We start from the raw sequence: 20,382 nt of genomic DNA on the forward strand, positions 1-20,382 counted from the left end.
GTAACAACGTGGATGGACCTAGAGGGTATTATGCTAAGTGGAATAAATCAGACAGAAAGACAACTACTTTACTTATTTGTGGAATCTAAAAAACAAAGCAAATGGATAAACAGAGAATAAACTGGTGGTTGCCAAAAGCAGGTGGAGGTGGGATAGGTGAAATAAGTGGAGGAGATAAAGGGGTACAAATTTCCACTTATAAAATAAGTCATGGGGATGAAAAGCATAGGAATATAGTCAATAGTACTACAGTAATGTTATATGGTGACAGGTGGTAACTACACCTATTGTGGTGAGCATTTTGTAACGTATATAATTGTTGAATCATTATTTTGTATGCCCGAAACTAATAATACTTCAATAAAAATAATATTTCATTAAAAAAATTTTTTTTAAATGTTTATTTATTTTTGACAGAGACAGAGACAGAATGTGAGGGGGTTACGGGCAGAGAGAGAGGGAGACACAGAAACAGAAGCAGAAGCAGGCTCCAGGCTCTGAACTGTCAGCACAGAGCCCGACGCGGGGCTCGAACTCACCAGCTGTGAGATCATGACCTGAGCCGAAGTCGGACGCTCAACCGACTGAGCCACCCAGGCGCCCCAAAAATAATATTTCAATAAAAATACATATATATAAAAGGGAAACAGTGTATAAAAGAAAAAATAGAGGTTGGGGGAGAGTGGTAAAATTCTACAAAGAAGGCAGAAGTTAGGTTGTGCAGGACCTTACCAGCCTTGATAAGGATCTTGTATTTATCTGGAAGACAGTGGGAAACCATTGAGAGGTGTTTTCTTAATGTTTATTTATTTTGAGAGAGTGAGAGTATGAGAGTGCGAGGGGGGGAGGGGCAGAGAGAGAGGCAGAGAAAATCCCAAGCAGGCTCTGCGCTGCAGCCCAACATGGGGCTTGATCCCACGAACTGCGAGATCAAGCCCTGAGCCGCAATTAAGAGTTGGTCGCTCAACCATCTGAGCCACCCAAGTGCTCCCCTTTAAGAGGTTTTAAGGAGAGAGTTGCTATATTCTGCTAGACTCTGATTTATAGTTGTGTTTGTTTTGGAGGGCGGGGGCAGGAGTGGAAACTGAGATGGAGACTATTTCAGGCAAGACATCAGCAGTCTACTCTCTGGAGGGATACCAAGATGGACAATGCTAATGGGAAGGCGGAATGGTATGGGACGCCATTCTGTCTTCTAGTTCTGGTGACGTATGTTGGTAACTATTGCTGTGTTAATAAATCACCCCAAAATGTGGTGGCTTAAAACAACAATCATTTTATTTTGTCATGATTTTGTGGGTCTGGAATTTGGGCGGGGTCCAGCTGAGCCGTTCTTCTGCCCTGTATGGTATTGGCTGGTGTCACTGACTTGGCTATATTCAGTTGGTGGATGAGCTGGGCTATAAGGTCTAAGAAGGCTTCACTCACTCATAGGTCTGGCACCTTGGTGCTCTTCTACATGGTCTCTCTCTCCATATGAGTAGCTTGGACTTCCTCATAACATGGTGGCTTCAGGGTAGTCAGCCTTATTATTATTAGTTTTTACTTTAAAAAAAAATGTTTACTCATTTTTGAGAGAGAGAGAGAGAGAGAGAGCGAGAGAGAGCGTAGGCTGGGGAGGAGCAGAGAGAGAAGGAGACAGCGGATCCGAAGCAGGCTCTGTGTTGACAGCAGAGAGCCCGCTGATGCGGGGCTCAGACTCTCGAACTGAGAGATCATGGCCTGAGCGGAAGTTGGATGTTTAATTGACTGGGCCACCCCACGTGCTCCTTTATCTTCTGTTATTATTATTTATTTGTTTTTTAAAATTAAGCTCTATGCCCAACATGGGGCTTAAACTCAGGACCCCGAGGTCAAGAGCTGCATGCTTTACAGCCAAGTGCCCCAGTAGCCAACTTTCTTATATGGAATCAGGTTTCCAAGAGGAACAAGAGTGGGGCTGCAGGCTTAAGGCTTGGCCTTGGGAGGTGCTACTTCTACCACGTATTATTGGTCAAAGCCTGTCACAGGGCTAGCCCAGATTCAAGGACGGGAGAAACAAATCCCACTCTATCTATCTATCTATCTATCTGTCTATCTGTCTGTCTATCTATCTCTATATCTGTGTATCACACTAGGTTTCTGTGAACAGATTAACCGTAATCACCCTGCTGGTGCTGACTCACTTTATAAATAAATCTAAATCACAGTATACCGTGTTGGAACAATGTGTAGAATTTTATTCCTTGCTGGGTAGGGAAGGCCTGGAAACAGGAAGTATTTTGTTTTGTTTTGTTTTTTTTCTTTGTGTTTCCAAAGCCCAACATACAGAAGGCATTCAGGGAATGCTTGTCCAGTGAATGCATACATCATGTAAAAATTCATTGGTCATTAAACCACGGTGTACATAAAAATCCCCTGGGGAGCTGTCAAAAAGGCATGCCGATTCCTGGGCAAGACCCCAGCCCAGACCCTCTGAATCCAAATCTCTAGGGTATGAGCTTTCAGTCTGGGTTGCACATTAAAATATACAGTATCCAAGCCCTCGCTCCAGAGGCTCTGGCCATTGTTCTGGGGTGAGCCCAAACATCAATATTTTTTTATAATCTTCTCAGATAATTCTGATGTGTGGCCAAGGTTAAGAACCACTGCCATAGGATTAGAATCAGCCACTTTCGCCTGACCTCCCTGGATGATTCTGATGTAGGTGGTCTATGACAGGTCCTCAGTTTGCCCAGCACTGTCCTGATTTTAGCATCCCAAGTTCTACATCCCAAGAAATCCCTAGTCCCGTGCACACTAGCACAGTTGGTCATTATCAAAAGACCGCTGTTCAAGAAACATTGCCAATGAGGTACTAAAAGACCTTTTGAAAAGTACCTACAAATATCTAATGAAAGCAATGATTCTGCCTCCTTACTTAAGGCACTAACGTAGTAGTATCATAATGCTATCAAACAGAGTCCTCTCCTTGAATTAAGGAAGAGGTGGCTCAGGGTCAGTGTCTCTCTTGAGCCCTGCACTCTGGTATGCTAGGTCTGTTACCGTAGCTAAATAGGGTGTCCATCTCTGGGAATTCTTCCATATTCCTTAGTGTACACGAGGCAGCTTTGAAAGCCTGACCACAATCAACAAGGATGATGTGTTGAGGATAGTATGAGGTACAGGATGAGGTTCTTGTGTCTCTACACCAGTGTGTATTATTGTTACTATTACTTATATTACAATAAGGTACAAATATATATGTGATATCTTAGATAGCTCTGGGGAAAGTAGTATAGTATAGTGGAGAGCCCAGGATCGCCTCAGAAAAATGGCCTTATGTCCCAGCTTTCGTGTGACTGGGTAGGTATATGATCACAGTTGCCTCTCTTGCTTTCATTGCTCATCTGTAAAATGGGAATAATAATGATGTCATCTTCACAGGGCAGCTAGGAGGATCCACTGAAATGGTATAAGTAAAAGTGGTTCTGTAGACTAGGAAGGAGGAGATATTACAATTGCTGTTAATGGGAGAGACACAAAAAGACATTTTCCTATTGAGAGGCCTTGCCCGTGACAAAGGCCCCGGTTCCCCACCCCGAATCACAGCCACAGTTGTGTGGGATTCCAAGGGAGAAGCTTTTAACACATAGTGGGTGTGCAGAGACCTCGGGAGGCAGAGTGTCTCTGCCTTAGTTACCCTCAAAGTTGAGTGCAAGTTTGCTTTGCTTTAGGAATAAGAAAAACTTCTGGAAAAGGGGGTTTGTGAAAGCATTTTTTGTTTTTAAATCTTTTGCTTATTTGTTCCAAGTGTATCCTCAGAGATGTAGCAAAAAGAAAACAACCACAGCCACAAACCCATAATATTGAAAGGCTGGTTCTTAATTTCTGTAGCTAAAAAAGCGCTCTTTCAGGCTAAACCACAGAGATTGCTGCAGGCCCCTGGAACTGGGCATAATGATGGTTTGCAGTGTGATGAAGGAGGCTGTTAATCTCTGTGGCCCAGAAGCCCAATCTGTGGCCTCTCCAATTACCCAGGTTGCCTAGCAACGCCACCAAAAGCCTCCCCGCCAGGTCCGGCTGGGCAAAAATTGGGTACACCCAGCACAGCCTGCCGCCCAGCCTCCTGGGCTCCCAGGCCACATCAAGGCAGGACTCAGCCTTGGCAAGGGCCGGCCTGGTACCAATGAATGGGTGGGGCCAGCTGTTTAAAGAAACAATTCAGATATTTAAAACCTACTCATTTGAATGCAACTAGCAAAACAGCACAAACTAATGATCGAAAGTCTCTTTCTGCCAAAGAGGAGTTGTCCTAAGGCGGGTGGCTGTGCCTGTGTTCTCCTGGGTGAGATGAAGAAGGGAAGGTGAGCCTGACTTAGTCCTCTGGGTTTTCAGAGAGGCAAATCCCTTTCCTTTCCTGGGTGCCTATTTCCATCTTGACTCCCTGTGGCAGCAGTGGGAATGGTGGGGATTCCCAGCCCCATCCTCTGGGCTGATGGCCTGCCACTTGGAAACCCCCAGGCTCTGGTGTGGGTCTGTTTGGGGAGCTGGGGGAAGAAGAGGGAGATTAGGGTAGAGGGAAGGACGGGATGAACATAATCAACATAAAGATGTACACTTCTTTAACACTTGGTGCACAGAAATCACAGGGCCGAGGAGCACACAGGGTCTGTGGGTCAGACACCTGGGTTCCTCTCCCAGCTCTCCCCTCACTGGCTGCGTTACCTTAATAAAGTTACTTTGGAGCCTGAGTTTCCTTATCTATAAAATGGGGGTGTTATTATCCTGTTTTATTAAAAACAATTTTTTTTGTTATTATCCTATTTTATAAGGTCGTGAAAATTAATGAAGAGAATGCTCATTGAGTGCTTAGCATAGAATCTGGCAGGCAGTAAAGTGCCCACTCTTATGGCAACTCTTATTTCATTTGCTTCTTACAATAATTCTGTGAGATATTAAGGAGAGAAAGGGGGTCTGTTTGACAGCTGAGGACACTGAGGCACAGAGAAATGAAGGACTATGCTGGGAGCAGAACTCGGATCTTCACAGTGCCGAGCAAAAAGTCAGCTGACAAGTCCTTTTGTAGCCATGAGGGTGTGGTGGCTCTATGGGTCTCCTCTGACAGGTCAGCGATGGGAATGATAATAGGATGGAATGTAGAGGAAAAGGGTAGTGGGAGGCGCTTTTCAACAAAAAGTGATGTAAGAGTTTTGGTTAATGTGGTCTGGATAGATTCCCCTCTCCTTCCTTCCAGTATCCATTTTTTGTCTGTTTGTTTGTTTTCAATGTTTATTTTTGAGAGAGAGCAAGCAGGGGAGGGACAGAGAGAGAGAGAGGGAGACACAGGATCTGAAGCAGGCTCTGTGCTGTCAGCGCAGAGCCTGATGCAGAGCTTGAACTCAGGTGAGATCATGACCTGAGCTGAAGTTGGGCGCTTAACTGACTGAGCTGCCCAGGCTCCCCTCCTTCCAGTATTCTTTCAAATAAACTTTTTATTTTGGAATAATTTTAGATTTACAGCAAAGTTGCAGAGAGTTTGTTTACCCTTTACACAGGTGTAAGTATTTTCCAAACACCTCCTGTGTGCCAGGAACTCTCTGTTGGATGATCACAGAGTTTGTCAGAGGACTGGACCCTGGAGTCCTTACTTTGTGGTCTCCAAGGTGCTGCTGTCTCTACACCACTTTTCAGCGATCTGCTAAATCTATCCAATTAGTGTTTTCAGGAGTGGGGCCCAGGAAGCTGTATGGAAACTGATGTTGAAAAACAAATGCTCAAGGAGATTCTAAGGCATAGCCAGTTTAGAGAACTACTGGTCTGGGGGGCAGATTGTCCGATTCACTGTGCACGTGAGAGAGAGCCATGGTTCAGAGCATGGAAGGGACAGGCTCCAGCTCACACAGCCAGGAAGTGGCAGAGTCTAGACCAAAAAACATGTCTCCTGGTTCTGTGCTCTCCTTGCACTGTGTCTCCCTCACACAGAACAAGAAATGAGTTTAACTTATAACAGGAAGACCGCAGGTAGAAGAGTTTCTTGGCTATTCAGGTGTAATTAGGTTCTTGGCTGCAAGGGCAAAGAGTGATTCAGGTTGATTACACCAGTAAACAAATTTTATTGAAAGCACATTGGGTGGGAAAATAAAAACTATTTCTCGACTCCTATTCACACTTCTGACACCAAATATGTGGGGTTTTCACACCAAGCAATTCTGTCACTAACTTCCCCACTGGCTAAGGGCTCAGTTTCATATGACTGCTCCCCACTTCAAACCCCAGTTGCAAGTCTGGACTTCCAGTACTTTTTTTTTTTTTTTTAATTTTTTTTTTCAACGTTTATTTACTTTTGGGACAGAGAGAGACAGAGCATGAACGGGGGAGGGGCAGAGAGAGGGAGACACAGAATCGGAAACAGGCTCCAGGCTCTGAGCCATCAGCCCAGAACCCGACGCGGGGCTCGAACTCATGGACCGCGAGATCGTGACCTGGCTGAAGTCGGACGCTCAACCGACTGCGCCACCCAGGCGCCCCATGGACTTCCAGTACTTTTGATCAACTGGCTATAATTTGGGGTTTCTGTGACCCCTCCCCCTCGCCCCACTTCCTTGGGCTTAATAATTTGCTAGAACAGCTCACAGAACTTAGGAGAGGGCTTTACTTATTAGTACTGGCTTATCATAAAGGATACAAGTCAAGAGCAACCAAATGAAAGAGATGCACAGAGCAGGGTATACAGGAAAGGATGTAGAACTTCCATGCCCTCTCTGGGTGTTTTGTTCTCCTAGCGCCTCACTGTGGTTACCAACCCGGAAGCTCTATGAACCTTTTGCTTAGAGTTTTTATGGAGGTTCCATTACATAGGCATGATTGGTTATTGACTGTTGGTGATGAAGCTCCATCTCTAGCCCTTCTTCCATTCCCAGAGGTGGGCCTGCAAGTTCCAACCCTCTAACCTCTAATCCCGTGGTCATTTCCTTAGGCAACCAGCCCTATCCTCCAAGAGTCACTTCATTAGCATAAACTCACATGTGGTTGAAAGGGGCTTATTACAAATAATAGAAGATGCTCCTCCCACCCCTGTCACTCAGGAAATTCCAGAGGTTTTAGGAGCTCTGTGCCAGGAACTGGGTGGGAAAATATTTGTTTCTTAGTATTTCACAGTATCACAGGTAGGTTACAAAATCACTGGAAGGCTGCAGAAACAAGGTTTGGGAAATAAGCCGAGACAAAGGGAGACCTAAGAGTTGTTCTAAGGCGGGTAGCTGTGCCTGTGCTCTCCTGGGTGAGATGAAGAAGGGAAGGTAGGCCTGACTTAGTCCTCTGGGTTTTCAGAGAGGCAAATCCCTTTCCTTTCCTGGGTGCCTATTTCCATCTTGACTCCCTGTGGCAGAGAACTACACCAAAATCATCACAGAGCCAGGTAGGTGAAAATGGCCCTATTGCTTCTGCAGCTCCATGTTCATTGTTGCAGCCTGTATCCAAGATACAGCTGGCCTTGGATGCTGGATGTCAAACTGACCCAATGGCGAGGCTGGACAGTGGACACTGTTGCCACTGCTTTATTATCACCACTGGAAAGAACTTAACCAGTCTTGAAGCTCCAGCCTCAAAAATCCTAAGCAAATGCAGCTAATGGGTCAAGCCCAAGTTACATACCTGAACCCCAGTTGCCTAGGGACCTGGAACAGTTAGGATTGGGAATTTTTACCTTCCGTAGTGGGAAGTGGTCCCTGCTGCCCAGCAGGATTCATGAGATTGGGAATTCTCCAAGAACCCTGACAAATGACCATTATATAAGCATTATCAAAAGAATGTACTGGGAGTCCTTGACATGTGCAGATTCAACACTTAACAGTTTTCGTATTTCATTAGCTACCCTCAAAGGCCCGTTGTGAATGAATGTGAACTGAATGATTTTGCTAGTCATTTAGTTAGTGAGCCAGGCCCATCATTCCACTCTGACATCTCACATGACTTCACTCTTCTCTACTAGTTACAGCCTTTATGTAACCTGCATGTAGTAACTAAAGTCTTTGTTTCTTCTTGGAGTAGAAAAGACTCCTAAAAATAAATCACTTGGTAGTGTCAGAAATAGAAATGAGAAGAAAGTGAAGAGGTTTGAGAAAGTGACTTTTATTTTTTATGTTTTGCCACAGGTAGAAGTCTTGGGTACATTGGCATGGAATGGCAGGTTCAGCGGTGTCTAGGATCCCTGACACCAAGAGATGTATGATGTGCGTCACATAGATACAAGGAAAAGTGCTTTGGCAAGTTGTTTTAATGAGTGCTTCAGGCAGTGAAGAAACTGGTCTTCAAGAGAGAGGTTAAAGTTTACATAAAGATGAAAGAGGCACAATTAATGAACCAACGTTCTATTTTCTTTTCTTCTTTGGGACCTTGGGTGCAGAGTGTTGAACATAGTTAATTGATATTTCTCACATAACAAACTTTATAAATAACCTTACACCTGCAATTGTAGAATTATTTAGGGTCTGAAATGCAATCACTTAAAATTTTCTGGCCATAATTTTTAACATAATTTTGGGAGATACTATATGGTTTACTAAGGCTCTTGAAAGGTCTTAAAAAAATTTTTTTTTAATGTTTATTCATTTTTTGAGAGACAGAGACAGAGTGTGAACGGGAGAGGGGCAGAGAGGGAGGGAGACACAGAATCCGAAGCAGGCTCCAGGCTTCGAGCTGTCAGCACAGAGCCTGATGCGGGGCTCGAACTCGTGAATGGCAAGATCATGACCTGAGCCAAAGTCAGACACCTAACCCACTGAGCCACCCAGGTACCCCAGCTCTTGAAAGGTCTTTGGAAAAATCTCTTGCCATTGTCAAGGGTCTCCTGTGTAAATCTCCTTATGGAAATCTCTCTCTACATTAAAAAAATTTTTTTTCATGTTTATTTATTTTTGAGAGAGAAAAGAGAGACAGAGCGTGAGTGGGGGAGGGGCAGAGAGCTGGAGGCACAGAATCTGAAGCAGGCTCCAGGCTCTGAGCTGTCAGCACGGAGCCTGATGTGAGGCTCAAACTCACAAACCGCTAGATCATGCTAGATCATGACCTGAGCCAAAGTTGGACGCTTAATCCACTGAACCACCCAGGCGCCCTCTACTTTTTTTTTTTTTAAGGCAGAAGAGTGTTCTGGGTAAATGAGCATTGCCCCACCCTTTCCAATCCTTGGCCAACACAATGGCTCCATGATTCATATCATGAGCAATGCTTATTCCACACAAAGACAGGATGTAAGGAAGTTCTTTCCAGTTTTCCTCTAATTTCTTTTTTAAGTTTATTTATTTATGTATGTATGTATGTATTTATTTATTTATTTATTTATTTTGAGAGAATGAGAGAGAGGCGGGGGAGGGGAGGGGCAGGGCAGAGAGGGAGGGAGAGAGAGAGAGAATCCCAAGTAGGCTCTGCACTGACAGTGTGAAGTCCGATGCAGGGCTCAAACTCAAACTGTGAGATCATGACCTGAGCGGAAACCAAGAGTCAGACGCTTAGCCGGTTGAGCCTCCCCACTTTTCCTTTTCTTGAGAATCCTTGCTGGGGTACCTGGCTGGCTCAGTTGGTAGAGCATTTGACTCTTGATCTCAGGGTTGTGAGTTTGAGGGCCACATGGGGCATGGAGCCAACTTTAAAAAAAGGAATACTTGGCAACCATGAAGAGAAAGTCTTTGATGCACAGGGGGAATATCTTCATTTTAACTTGAAGAACATGAGTCTTTTCTACTCCTCCAACATTCTTTTTTTTTTTTTTAATTTTTTTTTTAACGTTTTTTATTTATTTTGGGGACAGAGAGAGACAGAGCATGAACGGGGGAGGGGCAGAGAGAGAGGGAGACACAGAATCAGAAACAGGCTCCAGGCTCTGAGCCATCAGCCCAGAGCCCGACGCGGGGCTTGAACTCACGGACCGCGAGATCATGACCTGGCTGAAGTCGGACGCTTAACCGACTGCGCCACCCAGGCGCCCCTCCAACATTCTTTTTAACAGTCCACCTTCGTCGTTCCATACTGGTAGGATGAGGACTTTTCACAGCAGCGCCACCTGATTTTGATCTGGGTGGGGGGGGTGGGGCGGAGAAGGAGAGAGAGAGAGAGATTTCAACAGAGTTGACAGCCACCTGCTAAAGATAAAAGGAAGGAGGTGAGGCACAACATCAAGCCAACATTAAAGAAAGCTCAAGAAACCTGGATGATTTTTGCTTAGTAAGAAACACAATCAGTGCAGTAAATAATGCCTCTCAATATATCACACTGTGATGAGAGTGACAAAGTGAATAATTTGATAGCTGCAGATGCATTTATATCTCTTTAAGACTATGATGTGTTGTATTCATTGCTGACTTGTTTTGAGATTCCTGCTTTATTTAATTGGGCCTCCAAAAATTCCGGTAATCTAAAGTATGCTTCCAGAGACCCTACCCCAACTTTGACCTGTAGAGCCCATGGAATATCCAGGCCACGCCCATGCAGGGACAAAATTAACGCCATAACCTTAGATTAGCCTAGGGAGGAAAACATTGGACCCGGGAGCAAATGTGCTGGTGAGCAGATTTCAGCACAGTGTAAGGAAGAATTAACTACCTAAGGATTGGAATGGGCAGGAAATGCAACAACCCAACTGAAGTACATTCTAGTTCTTTGTGATTTTTCACTGCTGTAAATAGTTCTGCACTGAACATCTTTGAAATATAGCTTTGTATACTTGCTCAGATACATTTGCAGGATAGATTTCTAGGAGGAGGGTGGTTCTGTTGAAAGTTATATGCTTTTCTATTTTGGGCAATTACTGCCCAGTTGCCTTCCCAAAAGGCTGCACCTGTTTCCCACAGCCCCAAAAGTATGGATAGTCCTTTCATTGTTTGATTAGTAATGTTTCCAGGGTGGTGAGCTGTGCTCAGAAATTCAGGTGTGGGAGCAGAAGATAAACAGGAGTGGGAGGGACAGGGAATGTCAGAGACTGGAAGTATTGAGCAGCAGATGTTGGAGAGATGGATGAATCAGGGAGAGGCCCCTGTCTCCAAGCAACAGGGCACACAGACGGGGAGGGAAGTCAGAGTGTGACCGTCATTGAGAAGAGAGGTAAACCCCAAACCCTGCAGTGGCCACCAACGTTTTCATCTGTTGCAAGAGGCTGATGTAGCTAGAACTACATGTCGGAACTGTCTACTCTCCCTGCCAAGGAAGAAAGCACACCTACAGTGAGTCTTGCCTAAACCAAATGGGGCAGATATCTTTGCAGCACAGGAAATACATTTCATTAAAATACCTAAAGTGGTGGGCTTGACTTTGTAAAATTTCTGGAAAGTTTGAAGTCTGGAGAAAAGAGAAAATTTTGAGGAAATGTAAGCCTTAGTTTTCTAGTTCCTTTAATAGCTATCAAGTTATATTAACATTGTAAAATTTTATTTCCTCATAAAGTGATCATCATGTATGGTATTTCAATTTACAGTAGAGCTTATTAACACAGTGCTAATCATCACTAGTTGAACTTACTTTTAAAATGCTTTAGGGGCGCCTGGGTGGCTCAATCGGTTGAATGTCCGACTTCAGTCCAGTTCAGGTATGATCTCACAGTTTGTGAGTTTGAGGCCTGCGTCAGGCTCTGTGCTGACAGCTCGGAGCCTGGAGCCTGCTTCGGATTCTGTGTCTCCCTCTCTCCTGTGCCTCTCCCCTGCTTGCGCTCTGTCTCTGTCTCTCAAAAATAAATAAATATTAAAAAAATTTTTTAAATGCTTTAATATTTGCAGTTAAACACTGTGAGTCTCCAACCCACACTGCATTTTGCCAATCGTGAGAAGTCACAAAACTGGAAATAGTCAACAGCATTCAAGGAAAATTCATGCAATAATTAGGTCTCCAGACTTAGTGTCTGTCCCTGGGAGGCCGGGTGAGTGGGAAGGTGGAAGATGTAGGGGAGGGAGGAAGACTTTCTTTTCAGAAAAGTTGCTGGGGGAAAAGTCACATGGAAGGGGAATTCTCTTCTTCCCTGAATTTTCTGAATATAACCTATTGTAATGTGGGAACTGCCTAATGAAGTATTTTTAAGAATAAATTCAGTATGAGTTGATTTCCAGTAACTTGCAGTATGAGTTGATTTCCAGTAACTTGCAGTATGAAAATAGGCCCTAGACTCAGCCCATCCCTTTCATCTTTCCAGCCAGCCAACCATCCATCCATCCATCCATCCATGCACCCACTCATCCGTCCATAGCTAATAATAAAATTATGGAGTGTTTCCCATGTGCCAGATACTATTCTAAGTGCTTTACATGCATTACCTCAAACGATCTTTTCTTAGGATTTTTCAAAATGCTTGTTTATTTATTTATTTATTTATTTATTTATTTATTTATTTATTTGAGAGAGAGAGAGAGAGAGAGAGAGAGAGAGAGAGAGAGAGAATGAGTGAGATCATGACTTGAGCCAAAATCAAGAGTTGAGGCTTAACTGACTCAGGAGCCCCCATTACCTCCAACAATCTTTCCAACAATGCTGCAAGGTAAGTTCTATCATTATCCTCACTTTAAAATGGAATCTGAGAGTTTCCCAATAAGTTAAATATGGAATTACTATATTAATTATTATACTTAGTTATATACTTATATTAATTATAGTTATTATTACTATACTTAATTGATTACTATACTAAAGGAATGAAGTCCTGGGGCACCTGCCTGGCTCAGTAGGTGGAGCATGTGACTCTTTTTTTCCTTCTTCAAATTTATTAAATTCCAGTTAGTTAATGTGCAGTGTAATATTAGTTTCAGGTGTAGAATTTAGTGATTCATCACTTAAATACAACACCCAGTGCTCATCACAACAAGTGCCCTCCTTAATACCCATCACCTATTTAACCCATCATCTCGGCCTATGACTCTTGAGCTCGGTTGTGAGTTCAAGCCCCACACTGGGCGTGGTAACTACTTTAAAAAAAAAAAAAGGAATGAACCTTGAAGACTTTCTTCTAAGAGAAGCCAGACTCAAAAGGCCACATATTGTATGATTCCATTTTCATGAAGTCCCCCAAATAAGTAAATCCACAGAGACAGAAAAGTGGTTGTCATGGGCTGGAGGGAGATAGCAATGGAGAGATTGCTTAATGGGTTTGGAGTTTTTGTCTGGGGTAATGAAAAAGTTCCTGAACTAGATAGTGGTGATGGTTACATAACATTGTAAATGTACTTAATGCCACTGAATTGTATACTTTAAAATGGTTAAAGTGGTAATTTTTTTTTAAGTTAACTTGTTTATTTTGAGAGAGATTGAGAGAGAGAGAGAGCGAGTTGGAGAGGGACAGAGAGAATTCCAAGCAAGCTTGCACTGTCAGCATGGAACCCAATGCAGGGCTTGAACTCGCAAACCCATGACATCATGACCTGAGCTGAAATCAAGAGCTGGATGCCCAAACAACTGAGTCATCCAGGCGCCCCTAAAGTGGTAAATTTTTATGTTATGTGTACATTACCACAATTTAAAAGAATGTAATCTGAGGCCCAGAGAATTTAAGTGATTTACCTAAGTTTAAAGTTGATAATGTAGTAGAGCTGTGTTTTAATCCCAGTCATCTGGCTCCATGGGTCATATTAAAAAAAAAATATATATATATATATATATATATGTGTATATATATATATATATATCTCATTGATGAAGCACATATGGGTGATACACTGTATCTAATCTTTGCAATGACCTTGAAAGTTTTGCATTATTGTTTAGTGTGTGTGTGTGTGTGTGTGTGTGTGTGTGTGTGTTGGGGGTGGTGGGTAGAACATACATAACTTAAAATTTACCATTTTAGCCATTTTTAAGTATACAGTTCATTGGCATTAAGTACTTTTACATTGTTGTGAAACTCTTAACACCATCCATCTCCAGAACTTTATCTTCCTACACTGAAACTTTGCACCCATTAAATCAGACAACTCCCCATTTTCTCCCTTCCCCCCATGCCCTCGCAACCACCATGCTAAGGTTTATGGTACCAGGCCCGCGGCCATTGCCTGGGGTTGCAAAGAAAAATAAGACGGAGCCATTCCTCAGTCTGTCTAGCGTCAAAGCCTGTGTTCCTGTCCTCTAGTGACCTTGCCACTAGCTCCTCTTCACCGAGTTAGAGAAGTCCAATTGCAGGACAAGGGTGTTGTTGAAGCATGCAGAGGGGATGCCTGTGGCTTGGGGGCGGGAGAAGGAAGTCAGTGAATGAAATATGGTTGAGATGAGAGATGGATGAAAGAAGGTCTGTTAGGAAGGTTGAAGATGAGGAGAATTGGGAACACAACCCTTGCCTTCTTTTTACTTCAGCTTATTCTACGGAGTATGTGAGATTTTGCGTGGGTATGTGCTTTGAAATGCCAGCGGTGCTCTGCCTGCGTGATTGGGACTCACATCACTCCTTAAGTGGATTTTTTTAATTAACTTTTTTTTAATGTTTATTTATTTTAAACATTAGTAAATGTTTAAAGTTTATTAAATTTAATAAATTAGAGAGCGAGACAGACAGACAGAATGCGAGTGGGGCAGGGGCAGAGAGAGAGAGAGAGAGGGAGACCTAGAATCTGAAGCAGGCTCCATCTGGGCTCTGAGCTGTCAGCACAGAGCCCGATTCGGGGCTCAAACTTATGAACCCTGAGATCATGACCTGAGCGGAAGTCGGGCGTTTAACCAACTGAGCCACCCAGGCGCCCTTGAAGTGGATTTGTTTGAAGGGTGTAACTCAGGAGATCATTCCAATGGAGGATGCAGATGACCATCTCGTTAGGGGTACAGACTCCTCCTTCAAGATATTAGGCCACAAAGGGGAGGGGAGAAATAGTACAGTAGTTGAGACTTTAGGATCAAGTCAAGGTGTCATAGATATGGCTTTATTTATTTCTTTTCTAATTTATTATTATTATTATTTTTTAAAGTTATTTATTTATTTATTTCGAAACATAGAGAAAGCTTGAGTAGGGGAAGGGCAGAGAGGAGAGAGCGAGAATCCCAAGGAGGCTCCACGCTGCCAGCACAGAGCCTGATGCAGGACTGGAACTCATGAACTGTGAGATCATGACTTGAGCTGGTTGGACGCTTAACTGGCAGAGCCACCCAGGCACACCTTTATTTGTTTTTTGTTTTTTTAATTAAAATAGTAATAAAACCTTTAAAAGTCAAATATAAACAGAGACTGCCTCTGAAGCTAATAAAAGCTTAAACTTCAAGTCTCTTTCATTTGCATGGGCTCCTTCAAAGGCCAGTATCTACTTTTGCAATTTTTATATTTTGTAACTTTAATTTTATATTATTTTTTCCAAGGAAAGCCCCCCAAATTGTTTACACTTTAGGCTCCACAAAATCTGGGCCCACCCCTGCACAGGAGGCAAAAATCTCGTGAAATCCCACCCACCATGCAGATATAATCATGGTTAATTTTCCAGATTTCTTCCTGTGTATCAGTATGTTACTTTTTGTGTGTGTGTGAGGTTGACTTTATTTATTTATTTTTGTTACTTTATTTTATTATTACTTTTTAATTTACATCCAAGTTAGCATATAGTGCAATAATGATTTCAGGAGTAGATTCCTTAATGCCCCTTACCCATTTAGCCCATCCCCCTTCCCACAACCCTTCCAGTAACCCTCTGTTTGTTCTCTATTTTTAAAGAGTTTCTTATGTTTTATCTCCCTCCCTGTTTTTATATTATTTTTGCTTCCCTTCCCTCCTGTTCATCTGTTCTGTGTCTTAACAGTATGTTACTTTTTACAAAAATTGGATTGTACTCTACAACTATTTTGCAACATTTTTTTTCCCTCGCTATTCCAGCCCTTCCCCCCACTTTTGACCACAGAAATATTTGAATGATTTAAGTAGTTTAACCAGGAGTTAAAAATAACAGAACTAGGAGTGCCTGGTTAACCAGGGTGGCTCAGTTGGTTAAGTGCCCACCTCCTGTTTTTGGCTCAGGTCATGATCTCACGTTTTGTGAGTTCAAGCCCCGCATTGGGCTCTGAGCTGACAGTGTGGAGCCTGCTTGGGATTCTCTCTCTCCCTCCCTTTCTGCCCTCCCTCTGCTTGTGCTCTCTCTCTCTCTCTCTCTCTCTCAATAAATAAATAAATAAGCATTAAAAAAAAATAACAGAACCAGACCAACAGGGAAAGGACAGTACATGGCATAGGGATAAGAAAGTATGTGGATCAGCCGTCTCTGTTACAGACATGCTGCCTTGGTATCTTATACACCTGCTTGGTGTCCCCTATCACAGTGTAATGATACAATTATTTGTATGATTTTTATTGACCTCTGTTTCCTCCATTACATTGTCAACCCTTTGGACTAGGGATGGTGGCCTGATACCTAGTAGGTGTTCCATAGATGTTTACTGAATAAATACTTGAATAATTGAATGTTGAGGATTGAATTCAAGGGAATACCTGATGTGGAAATTAGGAAGAACTCAGCCAAGAGCTTTGGATGTCAGAGCATCGTTGGGGAGATGTGTTTCAGCAAGGGTATTGACCTTGTGCCTGGAGGACCAGCAAGGAATGGCCTTCCTAACTCGAGTGTGCTACCGAATGGGCAGTGCTGGTTTAGGAAGAGAGCTGGTAAGATGTAGGTTTGATTCTTTTTTGGGGAGCAGAATGGGCAACTCAGTTTTTTTATCCATAAATGGGACTACAAATCCCCACCTCCTGGGGTTATTGTGGAAGTCCAATGAGTCAATAGATGTGAAAGGCTCCAGCATAGTGCCTGATACACAGTAGATGCTCAGTAAACTATTTTTGATTCTGAGTCAGAAATCTGAGACCTGTGTTTGGCCTGGGAGTAGAAGCGAGATGAAACTAAAATGGGAAAGGAGACCATTCACTTTAGCTGGATGAGACTGGGTTCAGTTATGTGGTGTGCATGGTTTGGGCTCTGAGATGCATCACTTCATGGCCAAGGCATCTCTTACACTGATGGTTGACTTGACAGTCAGTGGCAGAGGGGAAGGAAGGGACATACAAGGTAGGGTTTCTATTCCAAGGCTCTAGTCCATTCTTTGGGTGGTGGCGATAGAAGTGACCCCTGGGAGCCCTCTCCCTCATTTGGGGAGACCCTATTGCTTTGTCACAATTACATGCTAGGGATGAGGGTATGGATATTGTGAGTATGTGGGCACCAGATCTTCAACTGCCTTCTATTAATATCCAGGAAAGGCCGAGGAAACAAACCAGTGGTTGTACCAGACAGCTCAGGAAAGATCTGTGGCCCAAGGACTATAGAGTCATCTGTTTTTCCTTGACATTCATGTCCCTTTTAGGTGGAGGGAAGACCCAGGACAATGGCTGCTGATCGCGATTTGGAGATAGAGGATGTGACTCTGCATTTGGATGGAGACATGAAAGGAGAGCTGGAAGAAGAGAAGGAAATGCGAGAGGATGGGGGAGGTAAAGATCCCTTCAAGAATAAAAAGGTCCACAGGGTTGTCTCAAAATGGATGCTTCCTGAAAAGGTTCGAAGAACATACTTGGAGAGAGCTAACTGCCTCCCACCCCCTGTGTTCATCATCTCCATCAGCATTGCTGAGGTGAGTGAAGCGGGTGGCGGGCACTAGTGCAAGTACCCCCGGGGAGTTGCAAACACACGGGGGCTTCGATCACATCTAGAGAAGAGAAGAGAGCTTGGTGGTGGCAGGCACAGCCCACGCGGAACTCAACTTCACCCTCTCTGAAGTCTCTTTAGGTCCTTCCTATGTTCCCAGTCACTTTCAGCCAAGGGTGAGTTTTATTTTTCAAGCAAGTCCCCTTCCCAGCTGTGACTACTATTTCTGTGGCTTCATTTCATTTTAGATGTTGGGCCTTTAGAAACCAAATAATCTTGGGGTCACAGATTGGTTTGATCTCACGAACTGATCGGTTCTATAGACTATAGGCTGCCGCCACATTTCAGTAGGGAAAAAAAGAATGGAATCCTCTAATGATGTCTACTGTGGTAGCATGTAGTGTCTTTTCAGACTCTGATCAAGTAAGCCCTTTTATTTTCCAGAAAAGAGTACAAAGCTCAGAGAGGTGGAATGAATTGCCCAAGGTCACATATGTATGACTGGGCCAGCACTGGGCTTTTCCTGAGCCTCATCTTACCTACCTTTTTCTCCTACACCATGATGTCTCATAAAGAAATTGGCAGAAGATGCATGTGTGTGGGGTGTGACTTCAGGGACATTAGGAAGTCTCTGATCATTCCCACTGATGTCTCCAGTTCCTTATCAAGAATGGTATTAGTCAGGGTTCTTTAGAGAAATAGAAGTAATCGGTGTATACACACACAAACACACACACATTATCCATCCATCCATCTATCCATCTCTACATAGATATGGAGAGAGAACTTGATTGATTTTAAGGAATTGGCTCATGTAATTGTGGAAGCTTGGCAAATTCAAAATCGAGGGTAGGCCAGCAGGCTGGAGATCAAGGGGGATAAGAGTTGTAGTTGTAGTTCAAAGGCAGTCATACTTTCCCTCAAAGGCAGAATTCCCTTTCCCTCAGAGGAGGTCAGTCTGTTCTATTAAGGCTTTAAACTTATTTGTTGAGACACCACGTTATGGAGGGTAATCTGCTTTACTCAGAGTCTATTGATTTTAACATTGATCTCATCTAAAAAATATCTTCACAGAAACATCCAGAATGATTTTGACCAAATATCTGGGTATCATGGTCTAGCCAAATTGACACATAAAATGAACCATCATAGGGACCTGGCCTCTTATGGTTCAGATAAAGAAAAGGGTAATGAGTAAACACTCTTGGCACACTCTATCAGGTTATCCTTCCAGCCTATGGATTGGCTGGCCTGCCCATGGTCCAATCAGGTGTGTGAGTGCTGGGGGTCTGGGGGAATTGGGACATAATAGGATAAGGTCACGTGATACAAAACATGACTGTTGTAGTCAGTGCTGTGGAAAGGGCAGTTTTCCCAGGAAGGGTCATAGAGTGGGTGCTAAGATATCTGTCTCTCACAGAAAGATCAGTTTCTTTTTTAAAAATCATTGAGGGGCGCCTGGGTGGCGCAGTCGGTTAAGCGTCCGACTTCACCCAGGTCACGATCTCGCGGTCCGGGAGTTCGAGCCCCGCGTCAGGCTCTGGGCTGATGGCTCAGAGCCTGGAGCCTGTTTCTGATTCTGTGTCTCCCTCTCTCTCTGCCCCTCCCCGGTTCATACTCTGTCTCTCTCTGTCCCAAAAATAAATGTTGAAAAAAAAAATTAAAAATCATTGATTGATTGATTGATTTTCAAGTAATCTGTACAACAATTGTGGGTATTTGTCTCTCACAGAAAGATCAGTGTCTTTTTAAAAACTATTTATTATTTATTTATTTATTTATAAGTAATCTCTATACCCAATATGGGGCTCGAACTTAGAACCCTGAGATCAAGAGTCACATACTCTACTGACTGAACCAGCCAGGCACCCTGAAAGATCAGGGTGTTTTGTTTTTTTTTTAATGTTTATTTATTTATTTTGAGAGTGAGAGCGAGAGAGAGAGAGAGAGACAGAGACAGAGAGAGCAAGTGGAGGAGGGGCGGTGAGAGAGGAGGAGAATCCCAAATAGGCCCCGAGCTGTTGGTGCAGCACCCTGCATGGGACTTGATCCCACAACCATAAGATCATGACCTGAGCTGAAATCAAGAGTTGGGCGCTCAACTGACAGGCACACAAGTGCTCCAAAATCAGTTTTTAAAATAAAAGCTTTATTTTTTTTTAAATTTTAATTATTTTATTTTATTTATTTAATTTTTTTAATGTTTATTTATTTTTGAGCTAGAGGGAGACAGAGCACGAGTGGGGGAGGGGAGGAGAGAGGGGGAGACACAGAATCTGAAACAGGCTCCAGGCTCTGAGCTGTCAGCACAGAGCCTGATGTGGGGTTCAAACCCACGAACCATGAGATCGTGACCTGAGCCGAAGTCAGATGCTTAACCGACTGAGCCACCCAGGCGCCCCTAATTTTTTTATTTTAGAGAGAGAGAGCACGAGCAGGGGAGATGGGCAGAGGGAGAGAGAGAATTTCAAGTAAGCTCCCTGCTGATGTGGGGCTCAATCCCACAACCTTGGTATCATGACCTGAGCTGAAATTAAGAGTTGGATGTTCAACCTACTGAGCCACTTAGGTGCCCCTTAAATAAAAGTTTTTATGTATGTATGTATTTAAAAAAATTTTTTTTGAACATTTTAATTTATTTTTGAGAGACAGAGTGTGAGTGGGGGAGGGTCAGAGAGAGGGAGACACAGAATCCAAAGCAGGTTTCAAGCTCCAAGCTGTCAGCACAGAGCCTGACGGGGGTCGAACCCACGAACCGTGAGATCATGACCTGAGCCGAAGTCAGTCGCTCAACCGACTGAGCCACCCAGGCGCCCCTGTATGTATGTATTTTTAAATCTTTCTTGTT

The 20,382-nt window shown here is 43.5% G+C and overlaps 1 protein-coding gene across 7 annotated transcripts in view; it reads left to right on the plus strand.

Annotated features, from left to right (window-relative positions):
- The window catches only part of RHBDL2 (rhomboid like 2), a 52,409-nt gene that overhangs the window by 6,307 nt on the left and 25,720 nt on the right, over positions 1-20,382 (plus strand). Inside the window, exons 3-4 of one of the 7 annotated variants that reach the window (XM_047868864.1) lie at positions 8,115-8,225; positions 17,254-17,520. In XM_047868864.1, the coding sequence (XP_047724820.1) occupies positions 8,184-8,225; positions 17,254-17,520 (309 nt within the window). In that variant the 5' untranslated portion in view covers positions 8,115-8,183. Of the gene's footprint in view, positions 1-8,114; positions 8,226-8,730; positions 8,754-11,627; positions 12,476-15,595; positions 16,556-17,253; positions 17,521-20,382 lie in introns of those variants that run through there. The other 6 variants (XM_047868866.1, XM_047868869.1, XM_047868868.1 and 3 more) reach the window with 6 other exon arrangements.

The sequence above is a fragment of the Prionailurus viverrinus genome, chromosome C1, assembly GCF_022837055.1.
Source record: "Prionailurus viverrinus isolate Anna chromosome C1, UM_Priviv_1.0, whole genome shotgun sequence".
In the NCBI taxonomy this organism is placed as follows: Eukaryota; Metazoa; Chordata; class Mammalia; order Carnivora; family Felidae; genus Prionailurus; species Prionailurus viverrinus.